The sequence below is a fragment of the Podarcis pityusensis genome (assembly GCF_964106645.2).
Source record: "Podarcis pityusensis genome assembly, chromosome: 1".
Taxonomy (NCBI): Eukaryota; Metazoa; Chordata; class Lepidosauria; order Squamata; family Lacertidae; genus Podarcis; species Podarcis pityusensis.
In genome coordinates this window covers 85,479,757-85,500,267 of record NC_138028.1, presented here as the reverse complement: position 1 = coordinate 85,500,267, position 20,511 = coordinate 85,479,757, and the positions used below count along the sequence as shown (strand labels likewise).

At 45.8% G+C, this 20,511-nt stretch overlaps 1 protein-coding gene across 7 annotated transcripts in view; it reads right to left on the bottom strand.

The window, feature by feature from the left end:
• Positions 1–17,687, bottom strand: part of OBSL1 (obscurin like cytoskeletal adaptor 1) — a 63,830-nt gene extending 46,143 nt beyond the window's left edge. The window contains exons 1-8 of one of the 7 annotated variants that reach the window (XM_081000968.1): positions 17,326–17,687; positions 14,493–15,561; positions 8,826–9,095; positions 8,486–8,746; positions 5,945–6,250; positions 4,521–4,802; positions 2,683–2,961; positions 1,706–1,978 (exon numbers count right to left, since the gene is read on the bottom strand). In XM_081000968.1, coding sequence (XP_080857094.1) covers positions 1,706–1,978; positions 2,683–2,961; positions 4,521–4,802; positions 5,945–6,250; positions 8,486–8,746; positions 8,826–9,095; positions 14,493–15,561; positions 17,326–17,370 — 2,785 coding nt within the window. In that variant the 5' untranslated portion in view covers positions 17,371–17,687. Of the gene's footprint in view, positions 1–1,705; positions 1,979–2,682; positions 2,962–4,520; positions 4,803–5,944; positions 6,251–8,485; positions 8,747–8,825; positions 9,096–10,346; positions 10,378–12,166; positions 12,367–14,492; positions 15,562–17,325 lie in introns of those variants that run through there. The other 6 variants (XM_081000965.1, XM_081000969.1, XM_081000966.1 and 3 more) reach the window with 6 other exon arrangements.
• Positions 17,688–20,511: the final 2,824 nt, after the last annotated feature.

Sequence of the window (20,511 nt, the reverse complement as noted above, 5' to 3'; positions counted from 1 at the left end):
AAGCCACTGTTTGTCAACTTCAGCTCTCCCATCTACACACAACAGAGATAACAGTGACCAATCTTGCAGGGTTGTTATGGAATGGGAATTTGCTCACTTAGCTAACAGTTAAAGTAATTTAGAAATTATAAATGCCATTAACATGTAGGGCTTGGACACAGAATGGCCCACATACAGATTCTGACTTTGCCATGAAACTCAAACTGCCAAGCCACTGGGCAAGTCTCCCTCTCTCAACGAGGGAGGGTGTTTGAAAAGTATGAGAAGCTGCCAGCTCTGCAGGCAAACAGGGTGACATAACTGGGCTCCTGAGTCCCACAGGGGTGCCGCAGAAAGAATGTAGTTGGTAAAGGGAGTCATGGACTCAAAAAGGTTGAAATCCTGTGCTTTAGGTCATTCACAGCAGCTACCGGTACTTCACTCAAGCTTCATTCCTAAGCTTTTGGGCCAACAATGCTGTTGAACAGGTTTCTTTTCTTTTTCTGGAATGGTGACACCAGCAACTTAGCTGAGAAACAACGAAAGGGGAGAGGTGTGTTTGAAATAACCTTTGAAAATCTAATTGTGTGTTTGGAACAATGAAGCACCAGTAGACAATTTCAGAAAAGCTCAGCGTTTCAAGTTTATAAAACAGTGATGGAGTGGTTAATTCAAGAGTGTGAGTGCTCTTCACGATAACCCCACAGCTATGCCCCTTCTCAGACTATACATTTTAAAAATGTATTTTCCCCCTCATATAACACACACCATCTGCTTCGCTTAACATTCAGCCTGATTAAGACTTCTTGTGGACTCAAAAGCTTGCTCACTATTTTGTAACATTTTGGTTAAAGGAACTTCAAGGTTTTTTTCAAAATAAAAGATCCACTTTCAGCCTTAGTCATGCACACTAATGTAGCCTACATCTTCCTTGGCTTAACTTATTTAGTGAGTTTCTCTTGGTGAGAGGCCTCATTTATTTGACATGAGAAGGACTGACAAATAGTGCCCCAAGAGATCACATTATTATTAATATTAATATTTCTTACCCTCCTTTCATTTAAAGTTGTAGGGTGAATTAGAAAGCTATTTTAAAACACAGTATTAAAAATGGCTTTATAAAAACAACAGTCACAATAATAGGGTGTGTCTCCTGAAAATATCTCTCTCTCAGGCCAGGACAAAGAGGTGCATCTTCAGCATACAATGAAAACTACATAATGAAAGTGCCAGACACACCTCTGTGCGCTATTGTTCCTGGTCTGCTACATCACTGTTGTAAAATCTTCTGCAACTTAGGTGCCAGAGTCCAGATGGCTGAGAAGAATGTTCCTACTCCTCAGAAAAAGGAGCTATGTAGTCTGCTGTAGAAAAAAGATTAAAACCCTACCCCAAACTGAAACATGTGGCACCTTAAAGACAAGCTACTTAATTTTGTCATGAGATTTGATAGACAAGAGCCTATTTCATCAAAATCAGAATTAAAAATGGATATCCACCATCTTCATTGTCCATGCATTGGATGAAGCAGGCCTTTCCCTATGAATGCAGATATATATTCCTGTATTGTTTTTAAGTGCCACAAGTCTACTTGTCATTTGTCCCCTTATCTGAGCCAGAAAAAAAGGTTGTTATCTATCTGATTCTTTGTACCAAGCTATCAAGGACTGAGCAGGGAGGGCATGTTCGGATTGTGGTGGCCCTTCATTTGGGGGAAATTACTGACCTGTAACAGTGACGTTGAAGAGCACAGAATCTCCACCTATGTCACACACAAATTCCCCTGCATCCTTCACCTGTGCTGCAGGAATGACCAGGTGGTGGTGTGGGCCCTCACTCTCCAGTAAGAAGCTGTCGCTTTCATTCACTGCCTCCCCATCCTTGTACCAGCGCACGGGAGCATTGGGGTGGGACAGCTCACAGGTTAGCACCACACGCTCTGTGACCTGGTAGGTATGGGCCTCCTCAGCATTGGAGTGAACAACCCTCACAGGAGGTTCTGCAACAGCAAAGAGTTACTATAATGGCAGAAAAGGTGGAAAATATTCAGAGGATGGAGCACATTTTCTGAATTGGGGGTGGAAAAGATTGGGCTGCAGGACAAACTCCTGCTGGGACCGGATGGCAGAAATCTCACAGGTGCCCCTTATTTTAAGGGACCCCTTTATTTTAATAGGTTAGACCTTATTCTAAGACTTTAATCTAGCAAGGGTTGCATAACTCTTTTTAGGCCCATAGGCACATTCAGGTTGTTGAGCAAATGTTGTGGGTACCACCCATTCTGGTCTCTTCTCCCTCCTCTCCCCTGGACTATTCCTCCTCCTTGCCCTGAGACAGAAAGAGAGAAGGTGCGCACACACACAGTTATGTTTTCAAAGGGATCTTAGTAAAAGTGTGACCCCGTACAATTAATCTGAGCCTTGATAAGCACATAGAGTTGAAGAGGAAGTGGGAAAGAGTATCAGTCTTCCAATTTCCTCCTTCAGCTCTATGTAATTCGCTTTTCAAGGAAGGAATAGTTAACTATCCTAACCCGCCATGGCCAAGGTGACAGTGTGTGGGTGGCCTCAGAGGGTTCACAGGTGTCAGGGAAAGACCTCAATGACACCCTTTTGCCCACAGCAATGGCTCCATTGGTGACCCAAGTAGAACTTACACTAGTTGATCCTCAAAACTAGGCCAACTTCTTTTTCCTCCACTCACCATCCACGGTTACAGTGAAGCTGATAGCATCATCGCCTGCATCGCATGTATATGTCCCAGAGTCCAAAGAGCAGACAGAGGAAATCAACAACCTGTGGATACGGCCTTCGGTTTGGACACCAACGCGACTATCATCCAAGGCCACAGGATTCCCTTCTTTAAACCAGTTGATGGGGGTGTCAGGTATAGAGACTTCACACTCCAGGAGTAGAGGCATGCCAGCTGTGAGTGTTCGGAGTCGCCTGGCCTCAGGCACTGGGGTGATATGTACCTGTGGGGCTGGGGAGACACAGCGTGTGAAACCTATGCAAAATGAAACATTAACTTCACAGACAGAACAGGTTATGCCACTTAAAAACACCAGGTACACCTGTGAGAGAAAACCTCTGTCCAGTGTCACATGTGAAAAGCACAGAAGTGACTACCTTGTGGTAATAAGTTGTGGTGATAACCACAAGAAATTGCTGGGATGGAAGAATCATCAGGATATCTGTATTTAAACACAACTCTGAGTGACAGATATGAAGCTTGTGATGATTTGTTCCATCTTTCAACACAGTTGGTGCCAAGGCAATGGATCCATAGGCTTAATCCAACTGTTCATAATCTCCTTTACTCAGAAGAATATTGTGACAGTTCCTGCTTTAGTAACAGTGATTCAGATTAAAAGCCTTCCTTGGGTAATCCTTGTAAATAACTGAAATGCAATGGAAAGATCCTTTAATCATGTCACGCCTCATACACATATTATACAACAGCAGGTATGTTTATATCTATTTATGCACAATGAATTGTAGCCTTTATAGTATAGAAAAAACATTTTTAAAGGGCAATAAAAATTAAAATGTACAGACAAGGCAAACAAGAAGACAAGCTTCCCATTCATTTTAATTGCTTAAACTGTCGCTACCTCTGTTTATCTGATTTTTTGCTTTGTTTTTGGATTGCTGTTTTACTTGTTATGCAATTGCAACTGATGTATTTTATGTTCAGTTGTATTTATGCATGCATTTATGTATTTTAGCTGTGCTATATGTTTTTAATCATATAGGGGAGATGCCTTGGAGGCCACAGAGATCTTGGAAATTAAATAAATACATAAGACAACATAAGTTATGACTGAGATTTTAGATTGGCTGAAATGTATCATGTGCAGGAGGACATCTTATCTACTAGTTTCAGCAAAACTGGATTGTGCCAATTTGGCTTTGGTTTGTGCAAAGACTAGCGCAAATCACAAAAACTCAAAATAAACAAATGCAATTCAGAGTAAACTGTCAGAGGGGTGTTTCAAAGAGATCTGATGCAAATGCCTTGAAGCCAGTTGTTGTCATTTACAGCTATAAAGATTCCAGCTGCAAGGAATCCAAGTGGAATAACAGCTGGCAGCTTGGAGGGCTAGACCACATATGGCACAGGAAATTCATGATCAGATCTCCTGCTATATTTTTTTGTTTTACTTGAAAATAATTGCAAATGGGGCTCTGGTTTTGACTGGAACAGCAATACCTACAGAAGAGGTTTTTAAACCTTAACTTCCATGCCGTTATTTCCATCTAAATTCCATCTAAACTATTATTCTCACAGCAGAACAATCCATAGGCCCAACCTCTGTTCTTCTGCCATGGGTCCGTAGATGTTGTTGGACTATAATCCAAAGCAGGCCTACCCAAAGGTCAGGGATAAAGTCCAACAACATCTGGGGACCCAAGATTGAACACTGTTGCATATTATGGGCAAAGCACTCCTCTTTTCATGGGATGGTTGCTTGTATGTAATCATTTTAGGTACAGTCGACCAATTCCTAGTCCGCTACCTAGATCCAACCAAAGGCTCACCTTGTACACATAATGCAGCACATTCCTTCACACCATTAGCCTCAAATTGCACCTCAGACCCATTGGCTGCTAGCTGCACTCCTTTGATCCGCAAAGCATGGTCCAACCCGCTGTGTGTGATTTGGTACTGCTGTCCTTCTTCCCCCTCCTCCTCTTCCAGCCTTTTCCCATTGAAGGACCAGCAACCGCTCTGAGAGGCTGAAAGCTGCACTGAAAAAGTAGCATCCTCTCCAGCATGAACCTTCACATCTTGCAGTCCTTTTTGTATACGAGCCCTGGGCACTACAAAGGCGGACAGAGATGAAGGAAGTCAGCTCAAAATGGGTGAGGCATGCATGTATACACACACTCAACTGACACACACAAATGGGAAGAAAGGAGTTCAGATTGTGGAAGAAAATGAATAGGAGGCATTCAACTGTCTGAGGGTACTTCCAGATGGATAGTTATTGTGGAATTGGTGCTGCTCACATCTGAAGGTGGGTTTTTTGCAGGGGCAGCATCTATATGACGTCACCATCATCAAAACGATAGCTTGTATTTTTTATATGTCTAATTTAGATTTCTGCACACTGTGAAAAATCCAATAAGTGAAAACAATCCATTATATATCACTGTTGTGAAAGCTTGTTAGCACATTTCTCATGGTGGGTGGTTTGTCACATCTGTGGTGATGCTTCAGTGGGTGGCTTGTATTGCCAGATTCCGCTACTGCAGTTTGCTCCTCACCTGAGCACAACCTAGCCATTTTGTTTAAGAGGCCCCAGTACCAGACAAAAGGCATCTACTTCCACGGATATGCCACATGCTGGAAGCAGGCCTGGTTTGAAGGAGATACTGTCACAAGATCGCCACACAGTATATTGTGAATTGCCTAAGGTGGAGATAGTAATCACAGCACATACACTGAGCTTTAAAATAAAAAGGAATAGGGAGGTCTCAGACAAAAAAAAATGGAAATGAGCATTCCCACCCACCCACCCCCAAAAAGAAAGAAAACCACAAGCTTCCAAAGCTGACTGCAGCAAGCTCATACTAATAACAAACTTAGTTGGTCAAGGTGCTCCTGGAAGGAATTTTTTTTATTTTGTTTCTACTAAAGATACTGGTTAGTTAGTAAGAAATAGCCTAGCTAATTTAGGTGCCCTGCTGAGCAAATATAAGCAGAAGGTAGCTGGACAGAGTAGTGGTCCTTCCCTTTAAATGGTAAGGGTAGTCTAGCAGGCAGGTGGATCATCATGGCCCAGGAAAGCAAGGAAGTGGCAACACTTATAGTGTTTCCACAACTGCAGAGGCCAACGGCAAAGGGCAGTGGAAGAAGAGAGTGCCCTGTGGTTCAATAATAAAAGGTCATAGATCCTTGCAATGTCCATGCTTGAGTAAGGGACAGTGTCCAGTCACTATTAGGGGGCAGAGAGGCTTACCAAGGTGCACAGTGCCTGGGAATTCCACATGGCCACTACATCCATACTGATTGGCAGAACACACACGGAAACAGTAGTCAGCCTCCTGAGGCACACCATCGCCTGGAACTTCAACCATGCTGGCAACATCAGTGGTGAGGCAAGGCACCCACTCAGCTTCTCCTACTGCCTGCCTCTCAAGAATGTAACTACTTGGTGGGCTGCGGTGAACATCAGGTGGTGGGCACCAAGTTAGGAGGGCAGCATTGTTGCGTGACATGCACATCCTTGCTGCCACAGGTGCACTTGGTGGGATCCTCTTGGCACCTAGAGAAAATAATTCACTTCTATCAATTTTCCATCTTATTAATGGATAATAGATAATAGATAATAGATAATAGATAACTGATCAGCATCTGTCTGTGTGTCTATCTATCTATCTATCTATCTATCTATCTATCTAAGGCCACAGTTAGTGCACAAGCTTAAAATGATGCAAGGCACTCCTGTCAGATGACATTATACAACCAGCGCATCCTGTTAGTGCAATAGGACCCCCTCTTCCTCCTGCACTCTCCCTGAATCTGCTCCAGGTTGTTGGGGGAACCCCTAGAACAGAGTTAGGGAGGGCCTGGAGGAAGAAGAGGGGAAGGGAGAGGAGACGGGTACATGGTTCTCCAGTAACAAAGCTTGTGAGTTCGCCAAAACTACAAACTTGATCCTTAAGTTTAGAGGGGTCACAAGCCCATTCAGTACAAACTGAATACCATGAAGCCTCTTAGACAAATTACTTAACCTCCATCTTGTTAGGATTGAGTTTCAGTTCTAGCCCCTATCTAGGCCATAACTGGTTCGTGGCAATGTGCGTGCATCAAATAGCAATAGTCTTCTACAGCTCTTCATCACACGTGCACATGGCAGAATAGACACTTCAATGTGATGTTGCCAACAGCATGTATGTTTACACAAATTCAGTTTACACTCTTAAAACCCAAAAAGTGGTGTCTTGGGAGGGAAGAAAATCCTCAATCTGCCTATCTGCTTGATAGACCTAGGGCCAAAATATACATTAAACAAAGCTGTGTGTCCTTTCCACAAAGTATGATTTTGTTAGTTTTTTTCTGTTTTAAACAGAAAAGCCGTTCTGAGGCTGCAATCAAGAGTGGAAGAGAGATAGGGTGGCTTATTTAACCCTTGTCCTCCCTCCCCCATTCCAGAGCATGGGAATGAAGCTTGAGGGAATGGGAGAGGAACAAACACCTAGATAAAATATTAAGCAGCCCTTGCCCATTCCAACTACTTTTGCATGATCAATTGCAACCTCTGAAACTGTTAGCAAAACAAACCATCAAGGCAAAAAAAAACACAATTGGGGCATACAGCAGGGAGCAGGGAGCAGCTTAGATTGTTGGACAGCAGGAAAAACAGAAAACAAAAACAGCTGCTGTCAGCAAAGCCTTCTATGTATGATTAATTTTGTTCCTGAGACGTTTCAAGTACAATAACTCTTTATCAAGGGTTATTCATAGATTTCAGCTGTAAAGTCTCACAAGTAGCTAGTTTGTAGCTTAGCTGCAATTTCTTTCTCTTGTGATTCTACAGCAATTTGATCCTCATTCTGGCATAGAGATGCTCAGGGCTCCTCTAGACAACTTATTTATTGAGCATTCATCCTGATTTGCTTGCACAAAGCTTACATGGAGGTTAGATCATATCTGGTCTTTATTTAACATTCATTCTAAAATGTTGGCAGGGTGGTTATACAACAATGATCATTGATCCTCCTATTCATCCTGATTTGCTTGCAGGGTGTTTACTACACAACTTTCCATTAATCATTCATTCATTCCACCTGCTTCAATGCAATTTACTGCCACTTTCCTAACACAAAAAGTACATTTTTTAAAAAAGCGGGTTCGTTGCACTCTGGTGACATAGCACTTTAACCTACTTTAACTGCACAAACCTAAATTTCACGATATGTGCTTGCATCCCTCCTGCAAAATATTGGCAGTCTGGTGACACCCTCTGAAAGGCAGAGTGTGACCTTTGAAGGGTTCTCATAGGAGAATGGATAAAAAACAGCACAAAACCAGAACCTGAGGTCAAAAGAGGGGTTGAAATGTGTTAGTCATTATTAGAATATTGGTTTAAATTTCTGTGACAATTCAGTCATGACCCGACTCCATGTCATTCAGGGCAGTCTCAATCAGGCTGGATCCAGGCCTGGCCTACCAACTAGAACACTACAGCATATTCCTGCATTGCAGGGGGTTGGACTAGATGGTCCTCAGGGTCACTTTCAGCTCTATAATTCTATAATTTTATTATTCATTATGGGTGAATCTGGTTTGACTCTAGAGTGGGATATGTCAAACCTATTTTCTGTGGGATATCAATTCCAATCCAGTCCAGGATGAAAGACAGGAAATAATAAACTTTTCCTTTAGTGAGGAAACTAATGATTGGAGTTTGTGTCAACGGCCAAATGTAATGGGTTTTGTGGCTAGCTGAATGCTCCTTCTCCTGCTGCAACTAGCCCCATCTCTCCTCTCCACTCACATTTGACACGGAGCTGTGCGGAGGTCTGCGACTCGCCCGCCGTGAAAGTGATGACCCCAGCATCGTGCCGTGTTACGTGCACCAGGACCAGAAGATGGGTTTTGCCAAAGCTTCTAATGAGGGTATGGGGTGCCTCCACCAGTTCCTGACCATTACGGCCCCAACTCGGTGCCTCCACAGGTTCCCGCGTCTCCACGTAGAAGGCGGCATTCTCCCCTTCCATCACATCCAGCTTCCGCGGCAACCGCTTCACAATCAGACCTGAAGAAAGAGTTTGGACAGTTAGCACAGAAAGAAGAGCCTCTATCATAGCCACACATGACTCCAAAACTCTCCTCACCTTGCACTGACAGCTCCCCAACGCTGCGGCCCTTGCCCTCCATCTCACACAGATAAATGCCATCGTCATCAGCCCGGGCATCCCGCACTGTCAGCCGCCGCAACAGGCCCTGTTCCTCCATCAGGTACTTGGGGCTGGGCTGCAGGCGCTTGTCTTCAAGATACCACGCTGTAGGGATGGTCTCCAGAGGTACTTGGCACTCTAAGACTGCATCCTGGCGCTCCAGCACTTCCACATCCACCAACGGTGCCTGGAACCGCAGTCGGGGTTCTGTGAGAAAGAGATAAAGACGGACCTGAATGTATGTGGAAACCTGAACATAAGAAAAGGACCATCTCCACAGAGACAACTGAAATCTTCAGGGTTCCAGAGCTGAGGAAAAGAGTCAGGGTGCTGGGATCCAGAAAATATCAAGCTTCTCCCTGACAAAGGTCCATTCCTTTGTTGTTGCCACAGCCCTCCTGCCTCAGCCCTCTGGCTTCCTTGTGTTTTGTTTCACAACCAACACAACTAATATTTTCTCCTCTCCATTTGGCTGGGCTCCTACTTCAACCATCAAGCACATTTGCAGCCCAGAAACTCCTATCTGGTTCTTCTTTCTAGAGCTTGGGAAGACCAAAGAGCTGAGCACCACGTCACATTTTCTTGGTGTTGTGATACCCACTGACCCCCCCCCCAATCCATCATGAGAAAGTGTCCGTAACTAGTTAATCTCTTTGGGGCTTTGCCACATGGAATAATCAGTAAGATGAACAGAGGCGTTAATGAATACTGAATCTCAACATTTACAAATGCACAAGGCAGTTTTAACAAACATGATAGTAATCTCCCCGGCCTATGTTCTTTCTAGAATATTTTGTCATCAAACCTTGAAAGGGAATATGAATGTGAGGGTTTAAACATAATTGTTTTAACAAGCACTAATGGTTATCTCCTGCCCACATTCTTTCTGGAATGTTTTGCCATCAAACTGAAAAAGGGACTAGATAAACATGAAAGGTTTAACTCAATTGTTTGTAAAGCTGCTGTGGGGCCCTGAGGAAAGGTACTGAGGAATATTCAGCTAGTACCTGCCCTTCCTTTGCCTGCAGAATTGGGAAGCAGAATTGGAATGTAGAATTGGCGCGAGGGCAACCAGGTTCTCCTACCAAGGGTTATTCTGAGAAGTGGCAGAGTGCTAAGTGGGTGGCATGTGGTATCTATCACACTGAATCTCTTTGCTGTCAGCTATCCGGGTCCCAGTGCAAAGGGACACCTGCCACCCACACAGCAGCCCAAGGGAATGCAACACAGAGATGGAAATGTGGGAAACAGCAAGGGCAAATTGCTCTGGGAAGAACAGGCAGGGGTTGCTTTGATGGCACAGCTGAGCTCAGTGATTAATTTCAGGACAAAAAGACGCCAGGCTCAAGTCAGTCTGGAAATAATATCCTTTTGTCTGGAAGTCCTTCCCCTTAATCTCCAATGCATGGGGTTTCTATAAGGTTACTAGTGATAAGATTAATATACTTTGCACCCAACTGGTAAGAAGTTTCATCTTTTCTCATAGCAGCACTGGATTAAGGGCGGTGTGGGTGGTTCCCTTGCACAGGGCGCCAAGCTGAGGAGGCGCAAAATAATAATAATAATAATAATAATAATAATAATAATATTGAGAATATCTATTTAAAAAGTAACTATTGCAAAAGGAATTATTGTGAAAAGATGAATTATTTGGGAGGGTGCCAAAATTTGTCATTGCTCAGGGCACCATATTACCAAAGTCCACCCCTGTTCATAGCTCAGTGGAAAAGTATGTGCCTTGCATCCAGAAGGCCTCCGACTCAATCACCCAGAATCTCCATGGAGATACCCCTGTCCAGTGCTCTTTTTTTTAATAAAAAAGGTGCCAGAACTCACCATGAACGCCTCTCTTGTTTTCCTATAATGGCAAAGGCCCCACCTGGGAGGTGTTGGAACTGAGTTCCGGCAAGTTCCAGCTGAAATAAAGCCCAGCCCCTGTTTGAAATCCTGGGTAACTGGTTCTAGTTAGGGCAGACTGTTCTGAACTAATGGCCTGTCTCTGTATAAGGCAGCACCCTATATTCTTATTCTTATTATTTATTAAATTTGTATATCGCCCTTCATCCAAAGATCTCAGAACTGAGAATAGATGTCAGGACTGAGGCCTAGCAAAGATTAAGCCCTGGATGAGAAGACATTAAGACAGATAACAACAAATAATCATTTAAAATGTGTGTCATGTTTTAAAGGGAATTCCCCCTAGAAATAATGTTCCGGTTGGTCCAGGTCAACACAAGCAGTGAGGTGGTAAAACTAATCCTGATTGAGCCACTTCAGTTGGGCAAACCCCCACCCCTCCCACACCCAAAGAAAGCTAGCATTTCAGGGGAAATGGCAGGCTGTAACACTTTTCTATCATGTCCCATTTTCTATGAGCAAAGAGTGCTTTATATAGTTTTTATGGTTTTATTGTATGGTTTTATGGTTTTATTGCTGTAAACTGCTTTGATTTTTTTTAATGATATAGCAGTATGCAATTTTAAATAATAATAATAATGATGGTGATAAAATAAACATTTAATTCAATCTGAAGGGGTACAGTCAGGGAACAGTTGTACTGCCTCATCTACTATTTGCTTAATCTAGGCTTTAAACAATCTGTATTATGTTTCCCTTCTGTTTACCAGCATGCCACAATAACTTATTCAACTTATTATTAATGGGCCACAGTTGGCCCACTCAGTTCCTCTGTACAACTAGCCATCTCTCTTTCTCTGCTTCTTCTGAGGGGATTTTTTCTTTCCATCCTTTATCCACTCAGGCTCCCGTCCTGACAGATGTTTCAACTATTTAAAAACAAAAAACAACAACAAGAATGCAGGCACTTCAAACTCTCTGGGTAACATGTTCCATTGCGTGGCTATTCTTATGGACAGAAAAACCTTCCTGGTATTCAATCTCTCACCCCTGCTCCCACCCCCCGCCTTGTAAAGCCCATTTCTCATCTTGCCTGACCCTCAGTAGGTTCAGAGAACAGTTGGTTCATTTCTTATTAAGGACAGCCTTTGACGTATAACTGAAGCCTGTTATCATGCATCCACCTCCCAGATTCTGCTCTCCAGGCTAAACAAAAGTGCACAACTCAGCAGAGCCTTTATCATCATCTCCCTTGATCTCCTTGGAACCCTCTTCAAAATTAAGGGCTTCAAGCCATCAAAGAATGGGCCCGTCCATAAATGCTGTCACACTTCGAAAAACTTTTTTTTTTAAGCACACCCTCCTTTCTCCCCCTTGTCACACTTTGCCCTCATTTTAGCCAATATGACATGCATTAGTACCAGTCCACAAATGTCCAGGGGTGGCCAGCAGCTTCTACAAGGAATTCTTACTTCTGCTGCGGCAGCACCAAGAAGTATGGGCAGCCCAAGGCCAAACATAGCCCAATTTCCAGGTCTGACAAAGAGCGGGCTGTTGTTGACCCTGGCACTGGCAGACCTTTCCCCTCAACATCCTTTCTGAGGCAGAGGTCTAGTTCAACAGCAGGACAAAACAGTAAAAACCACATCAAACCGCAGGTGGAAGATCACATGACTAAATGCTCATAGCACTGGATTAAACCCTGTGGAGGCCTCTAGGGCCTAGGCAGTTGAACGGGGGGGGTGGGGGGCCCACAAATTGTGTCCTAATACGTTTTTGTAATTTCCTTTCAAAATCAAATCAATATTATTTTGATCTGTTTTCACGGGGCCCCTAAAAGGCATAGGGCCCATAGGCCAGTGCCTACTTGGTAATCTGGCACCGAATGCTCATCCATTTTTACTTTTTAAATGGATTTAGTAGCAAGCTGGACATTAATTTTTCAGCTTGACATCTTGGGTTGTATGTGCAGTAGAGGAGGACTCAGTCCTGCAATCCCCACCTACAATCCAGGAGTATTTCCACCTCATCTGCCGTTGTGTAACTAGGCCTCACTATCCTGCTAGCCAGCAAACAAAATCTCCTTCAGTTCTCTGAGCCACCAAGAGCCTCCTTCACTCAAAAAATTGAGTAGAATCCATGGGTAAAAGAGGGGATTGTGCCCATTGCCTTCACACACACTCAACTTCTATGTGTTGATCAGTAATTCTGGAGAGAAATCCCATGGGCTTATAGCTTGTAGGCACATAACTCCGAAGATTTGTCAATGTGCAGTTGTTGCTAAAAAGGCTACAGTTCAAGTGAGCTGTACCCCCCTGCCCCACCTACACACACCTCTTGATTACTTGAGTAATTTCTGCACACATTCATCGTATGTGTAAAAAGGGCTATAGTTCTTCTTGCAAGATGGAAGAATATCCTGCCAAGTTATGTTCTAGGACCGCTATCTCACATGCCATGTCTCCTCCTTCCGGATGGGAAATATTTCATGTTCAGCCCTGCACTTGGCATTTGACCTGGTCTCTCTGGCTACTACCCAAACTACTCAGCACTTCATAGGCACTGTCAGTGGCGAGTGGCATACACTCCCCATTCCTGGCAAGGCTTCCAGGAATGTCCCAGAAGGGTCACCCAGACACCTCAGCATAAAAGCAGACAACAAGCAGGGAGCAGTACCCACCACGCTTACAGTGGCCTTTGAGTCTGCTACTGTCTCTCAGGCCCAAAAGAGAAGGCCATAGGAGTTCCACATGAGACCGCTTTGGCTCCAGGCCTGTCCCCCCTCTGGCAAGTGAACTGCCAACTCTGGAGCTTGTACTTCTTTATTGCATCACGGTTCTTATTTTACATAATAAGCTGTCTGTACTCTCCCAGCCTGGAGCAATTGGCTGCTTGGTTCATCATTCTCATTAGGGCAAGGGTGGATCAGAGGTCATGCAGGCATAATGGGTTCCATAATCTAAGACCGGGCCCTCCAAGTGTCCCTGTTTTCCAGAGACATTCCCAGATTTACAGAAGCCGTCCCAGTTTCTAATTTGATCCCAGAATGTCCCACTTTTCTTTAGGATGCCCCTATTTTCATCAAAGAAATGTAGGAGGGTATGGATATATGCTATCCCCATAGGCAGCCCTGTATAGGGAAGGGTTTTTTTTAATGTTTTATGTTTTATTATGCTTTTATGTATGTTGGAAGCTCCTCAGAGTGACAGGGGCAAACCAGTCAGATAGGTGGGGAATAATAATAATAATAATAATAATAGAATAGGACATCTCTATTTTCATCAGAGAAATGTTGAAGGGTGTTTTTTTTTAATGTTTTATGTTTTATTATGCTTTTATATATGTTGGAAGCTCCTCAGAGTGATAGCGGCAAACCAGTCAAGTAGGCGGGGAATAATAATAATAATAATAGAATAGGACATCTCTATTTTCATCAGAGAAATGTTGAAAGGTGTGTAAGAGGAAGGGTTTACTTTTAACTCAAAACTCAGAATTTATGCTGTAACACCCACCACTCCACCCTGTCTCTGCTTTTCTACAACCTCAAGGGGTTGTCCTACCTCTAATACTTTAATCCTGTTGAAAACAGGCTCCCCTGTTTTCAACTAGATCAACTCCTTCTTCTGTCCCTTAGAGGCGCCCATAATTGTTCAGGCTTTGCCCTCCCACATGCCAAGCGCCCTTCTTGTTCTGACTCCTGGATTCAGACACCCACCCCTCTGTCCCCCCTCCCCACAGTGTACGCACCTTTGACATGGAGGCTCACAGCGCTGAGTGTCTGGCCAGCAGTGTTGCAGGCTGTGCATACATAGAGGCCACAATCCCGAGCTGTGCAGTATAGCACCTTGAGGATAAAGTAGCCCTCCCTGTCCTCGTAGAGCAAGTGTCTCCTTCCAGGGGACAGGACCATCCCATCCTTCTGCCAGACGATCTCCGGCTTGGGCTTCCCGGTTACATAGCAGCGAAACTTGGCGTGCTTCCCTTCATTGACGGTAAAGGCCTTTGGCGTGGGTGGGCTAGGAAGCACTTCTCCGTTTTGCCTGGATTCTGACGACACCTTTTGCCCAGGATGGTGCCCCCTCCACTTTTCATCTTGTGCCTCCAGCTGCTTCTTGAAATGGCTGTTCTGGGGTGTAAACGCGTCACTGTGGGGAACACATGCTACAGAATCCACCAGGAGCACAGCTGCAGCCATGGTTTCTCCAAAACTGTTCTGTGCCCGGCATACATAAACACCGGCATCTGGGAGACGGGTGTTATAGATGTGCAGAGAGTGCCAGTCACCAGTCTCTCTGCCCACTTTGTAATGGCTGCTCTCAAAGATGTCTGACAGTTTCCACCCATCCTTTTCCCACTCAAGCTCCCCCGAGACCCTGCAGGCAAAGGTCACATCCTCTCCCCTGGTCACGCGTGCAGAGACCGGCCTATTCAGGAAGACCGGAGGTTGAATGTCAAGCTCTCCTTTGGGTTTCAGCTCTGCTGCCTCCACTTTGAGAGTAGCAGCTGCGTAGGTTTCACCCACACTGTTCTTAGCTTTGCACACATAGCGCCCGCTGTCCGCTGGACCAGCCTGATACACCAGCAGGCTGTACGCATCCCCATCAGCCTCCACCAACATCCGCCCTGATGGCAGGTCCAGCACAGAGCCATCTTTCTCCCAGGCGACGCTGGGACGTGGCTCACCAGCTACCTGCCATTTCAGGACCGCATTGGTGCCACTCGGCACTGTAAAAGTACGGGGGTAGGTGAGAAATCGGGGAGCTCCCCCAAAGGCATCCATGGTTGGCACACTCGGGATACAGCTGAGGCCAGGGACCTACAGAGATGAAGAAAGAACCATTGCTGGAGAAGCTGGGGTGAAGGATGGGGAAGGAGACCTTCCCTGCGATTCAGCTCACTCAACCCAATGGTGATGTTTAAGTGGATCAGAACTCAGTTTGGCAAGCAGGCAAGTGGCCATGCGATCACTTATCCTACCCATATTTTTATCACACTGCTATCCAACCTTTCTTCAGCAGCCAGTGAAGCTATCACATGGCAGATGGAGGCCAGAGGCATTCAACCCACCCATGCTGCTCTCACCACCACTGGCTTCCTTTGGTTGTGCCTCCAGGCCAATCCCACCAGATAATCCCAATAATCCCATTTTGTACCAACCTGCTTCAGTGATGCTGGCCCTTTTGTGCCCTGTGCTAGGCCTGTATGGTTTAGGTTAGCCTGTAGGGAATTAATGAGCAGAAGGTTTCTGCTGTAAGTAGGACAGGGTACTGGACTACCTTCTGGCTCCTATGATCCTGTGGGAAGGTCCTCTGGACAAAATAAGATATCAACAAATGCTCTTTGGGCAGGCGGAGTCCATCAAATTCTCCCCTTGCCCTAATCTCAGCAGCTGCTCCATGCTGGCAGCAGGCCAAGGTCAGGGGCAGACACATGGTCTCGGTGTGCAATTCTACGCCTCCTGAAGAGGTGACCCTTTTTCCTTTCTGCAGTTGCACCCACCATGAAGTGCTGTCCTATCAGACTTTTATTCTGCTCTCTCTTTGGACATCTCAAGACAGCTCACACATACCGTATAATGTATATGTGTCAATCAGAGGGGAATGAATGGAGAGACAGGGCTACATTGCGCCTTCATTTTGTGGGTATTCATAGAAATCTGGGAAGAAGCATCATGTATACATGCAACTCTACTCTGCCCCCCCTTCATGACCCCAAGACACACAAGTCATGGGAGGGAAGACCCAGGATTCCCCACTCTGGTCCAGGATGGCTATGAGACAGTTCCAATGCCACCAGTCCATGAAGATGGGGATGATCATGTTAAATGAGACTGATTATTCCTTCATCCAACGTATCTCTAGTGTTTTTGCCATCCACCAACTATAAAGTAGGTCAGTATTATCATCCACACAGTGTGGGAGGGGAGGGGGTGGAACTGAGGCTAAGAGGATAGTGGATTCTCAAGGACCACTCAGAAAGAGCATAGAGTCTGAGGCGAGATTTGAACTGGGCACCTCACAGCTTGCTTTCTGTGCCCAAACGCCACGCCAGCCCCCAGAGGGCCCGCAATATGCATTCCTGCCCTATCCTGTTCTGTGTAATGTTTCACTGATAACAGGCTGACACCCCATGGAGGGAGGGAGAACATTCCAGAGAGCCTTCCCTTTTCCTCCAGCTCTCACTCAAAAGGCTCCGGTTTTCTGTGTGAACATCCTCTTCGCACAGAAGGAGCTGGGGGATGAGAAGAGAATGTCTGTGTGCTGTGTACTAGAGTCAGTGGCAGGGACAGGATGGAGAGAAAGGGTTTGCTTCAAAGCAAGGCTCTGGGTTATTATCATCACCTTGAGCATGTACACACACCACCACCATCTCCAGGCTTCAGGTTAGCCAGGCTCTTGGTGCTGTGGTTTCTGCTGGTATCCCAAAGCCAGCCCCAATACTTTCTCATCTGATTCATCCCTCAGTAACTAGGATCTTGGAGGAGCCATCACCACTCACAGCAGCTCCAGAGTACCACTGCCGCCACCATAACTTTGCCTCCCTCCAGCTCCTTCCCCTTTATCCCCACCATGACACTTACCTCGTAAGGGGCTGTGAGGGGACCGGCCTGCCTTCCTTCCGGCATCCACTAACCTCAAGCCACCTTGTGCATCCACTTTACGACTGCCCCACTCTGTCAATCGATCAGCTCCTCCTCCTCCAGTCAGACGATTTCCACTTGCCCATCCATCCATCTATCCTCATGCCAGCTGCTCTCCTTCGTTCTTCTCTCTCTTTCTGTACCACGGCGCCTCAGACTGGGCATCCCTGCTGCCAGTCTGCCAATCCTGCACCACTTCCCCACACACCTACCCTCTGCCCCTCACATACTGTGGGTCCCTGGCCTCCTCCTCTGCTGCCCTGCTCACCAGGCGTCTGAGAGCAGCGACTCGACGTTACAAATGCCTGCAGCTGCTGTCCCCAAAAATACCCTCTGATGACATGGCTGGGCTGATAAGCGGGGGCTGGGGCTTGGCTAAGTATAGAGCCCAGCAGGGAGGAGCACAAAGGCATCCCTCAGCCCTGGAGCTGCCTCAGGCAGAACCCACCTCAGGGGACAGGGAGAAAAGGGTCACCATGGCCTCAAAGCAGGGTAAGCCACCCCTCAGGATAACCCCTTCCCCCACAGGCTGCCTGAAATTTTGGTTCTTGTCACACCGCAAGAGTGACTGGCTTAAAACGTTGGGCAGGAGGTCTGGCATCAGCACCTGGTACTCCAGGGCAGTTGCTGGGACCCCAGAGCCCTTATAGGGCCCGCCAGCATCAACACCTGTCCTCCACATGAGGCAACTGGGTTTGCCAGCCTCCATCTTAATTTCCCCAATGCACCAAGGTGACACTATGTTGGACATTCCAGGGCATTGTGGGAAATGGAAATTTAGAGGGCTGTAAGCCTGAAGGAGCCTATCAGCAAAAAGCGGGTGGGGGCACAAGAGGACACTTCGACTGGGGACCCCTTTAACCTGGAGCCGTCTCTGCTGCTGGATACTACTTTGGAAGTAAAATCAGAAACCAGGCTACAGCGCTGGAAAGTATTTTATCACTGAAGACTGGAATGGGGAGGTGACAAAGGATATGGCAACATCAGCCAAAAGAGAAGCAGAAGGTCACAGGAAAATTCAATATTCTCTCACTGCCACCATTTCAGCAAGTACTGAGCTGTTAAGTTGTTTTTCTCCCCATAAACTGCATTCTTCATTTGCTTTCCATGTTACAAATATTATCAACAAACAATACTGGTGCCATTTAAACGCACGCATCATTTTCAGGATAATTTGCAACTTTCCCCATTTCCCAAGAGATTGGCTTCCTTCTTTCCCAGGAGGGAACAACTGGCAGCCTGCTCTCAGCTGAGAGGTTAAAAAAGAAAAGAATGGAATCCAGGGTGGGGGCCTGAGAAGGAAGGAGCCATAGATCCTGCAATGAGGAACACATAGCAGTGGTGGAGAGGTCAGTTTACAACAGCCTCTGCCAACCTGGTGCCCTTCAGATGTGCTGGCTAGGGCTGATGGGAGTTGTAGTCCAGAACATCTGAAAGACATCAGGTTCGTAAAAGCTGGCTTATGCATTTGACAGAATTAAAGGGGGAACTTCCCCCCTGAACTGTGCTATAAAAGGCTCAAGTTCGGGGCTTACATGTCGTAATGCAATTCAAAAAATAAACAAATCCCCATACTTAAAAAACAAAGCAAAACCTGTCAGCATACTGCTGAACTGTAACAGAGATGGGGATGAATTCATTAGCTTGCTCAGAATGCCTTGGGATGTGGCAGACCCTCCTTCCTTAGAGATTTTAAAGCATAGACTGGGAAAACAGCTGTCAGGGATGAGGCAGTGGCTTTCCTGGATTGGCTGAGGGTTGGACTAGATTATCGCTGAGGTCCCAGCTACATGATTCTAATACCTACCTGTACTTAGAAGTGAGACACTATTTATTCTGCTTCATGTAAACTGTTCCAACTGATGCTGTTTTGTTGAGCACCGGGAAGTTAGGCCTGTACAGGGCAGAAAGGGTCTTCCCTGGATTTCTGAAGAAGGTGAGAGGGTTTTGTGATACAAATCCAAGATGACCCCTGGGCTGTTTGAACATGAATACTGCCAAGGGATTGAGCTACTTATTCTATAACACAGCATGACACCCACACACCCATTTCAGTTGCCACCCTCTTTCATAGAGCCAGATGGGCATACATCACTAGGAACAAAGTCAGATGAGATGGCATTGGCAGCAGTTTCACCCCACCCCAGAAAATGTCCAGGCCAGGTTTGCTTCCTTATCCTTTGGGTCCAGGAATCATCCCCACCAAATCCCTACTGCCAGTGTGAACTGGATCGCACCAAAATTTGAGAGTGCGTTGAAATTTAACCTCAGCCAGCAGATGCTGGCGCAGCAAGATGTTCTGAATTCTTTGATACATGCTTGAAAAATTACATTCTTTGTAGTCTCTCCCTCAATCCATGAGCTCTTTGTCTGCGTTTGGATTCCGGTCACCACTTCACATATCCTGTGCCCCCAACCCTGGGATGTAGGGAAGGGCTTGAGTTTAGCACTATGAGCAGAAATCTGTGGTGTTGGTTCCCGATTCACTTGGCTGACCAGCTCTAGCTGGGACAGGGCCATAGCTCAGCAGTAGAGCACATGCTTGGCATGCTGAAGGTCCCATGTTCAATCTCTGGCATCTCCACTGAAAGGGATGCCTCTTCACCAAGCTGAAAAGGGGTTTGAGAGCTCCTGCCAGGCAGAGCAGATGGCACCAAGCGAGATAGACCAAGAGTCCGATTCAAAGGCAGCTTTGCCTGGTTCACTGGGCTAAGAATTTTTTCCCGGTCAGAAGGGGCAGGGGCAGCCATGGATTTAGTTTCTTTAGGATTAAAAGCCTTGTAACCAGGCAGGCTGGGCTCTGGCAAGCCCATCTCCGAAATGCGATCCAGGACCAAGGAGCAGGGAGCAGTGGATGGAGCATCCTTCCAGGTGGGGACATTGTTTAATCATCCCACAGTACTCACAGCTAAGCAAAACGCAATTAGTTACCCCTTCTCACCACCCACACACTCTGTAGTAAAAGGGTGCGACTTTTTAAAAACCTTTTTAATGCATGTTTAAAGGTCATTTTAATCCACTCCAATAATTCTAACACATCCTTTTGGAGACCTCGATCCACTTCAGCACCTGTGAATACCGAACCAATGGGTTGCAAGGTGAAATGCGGTTGTGTTCTTTTGTATG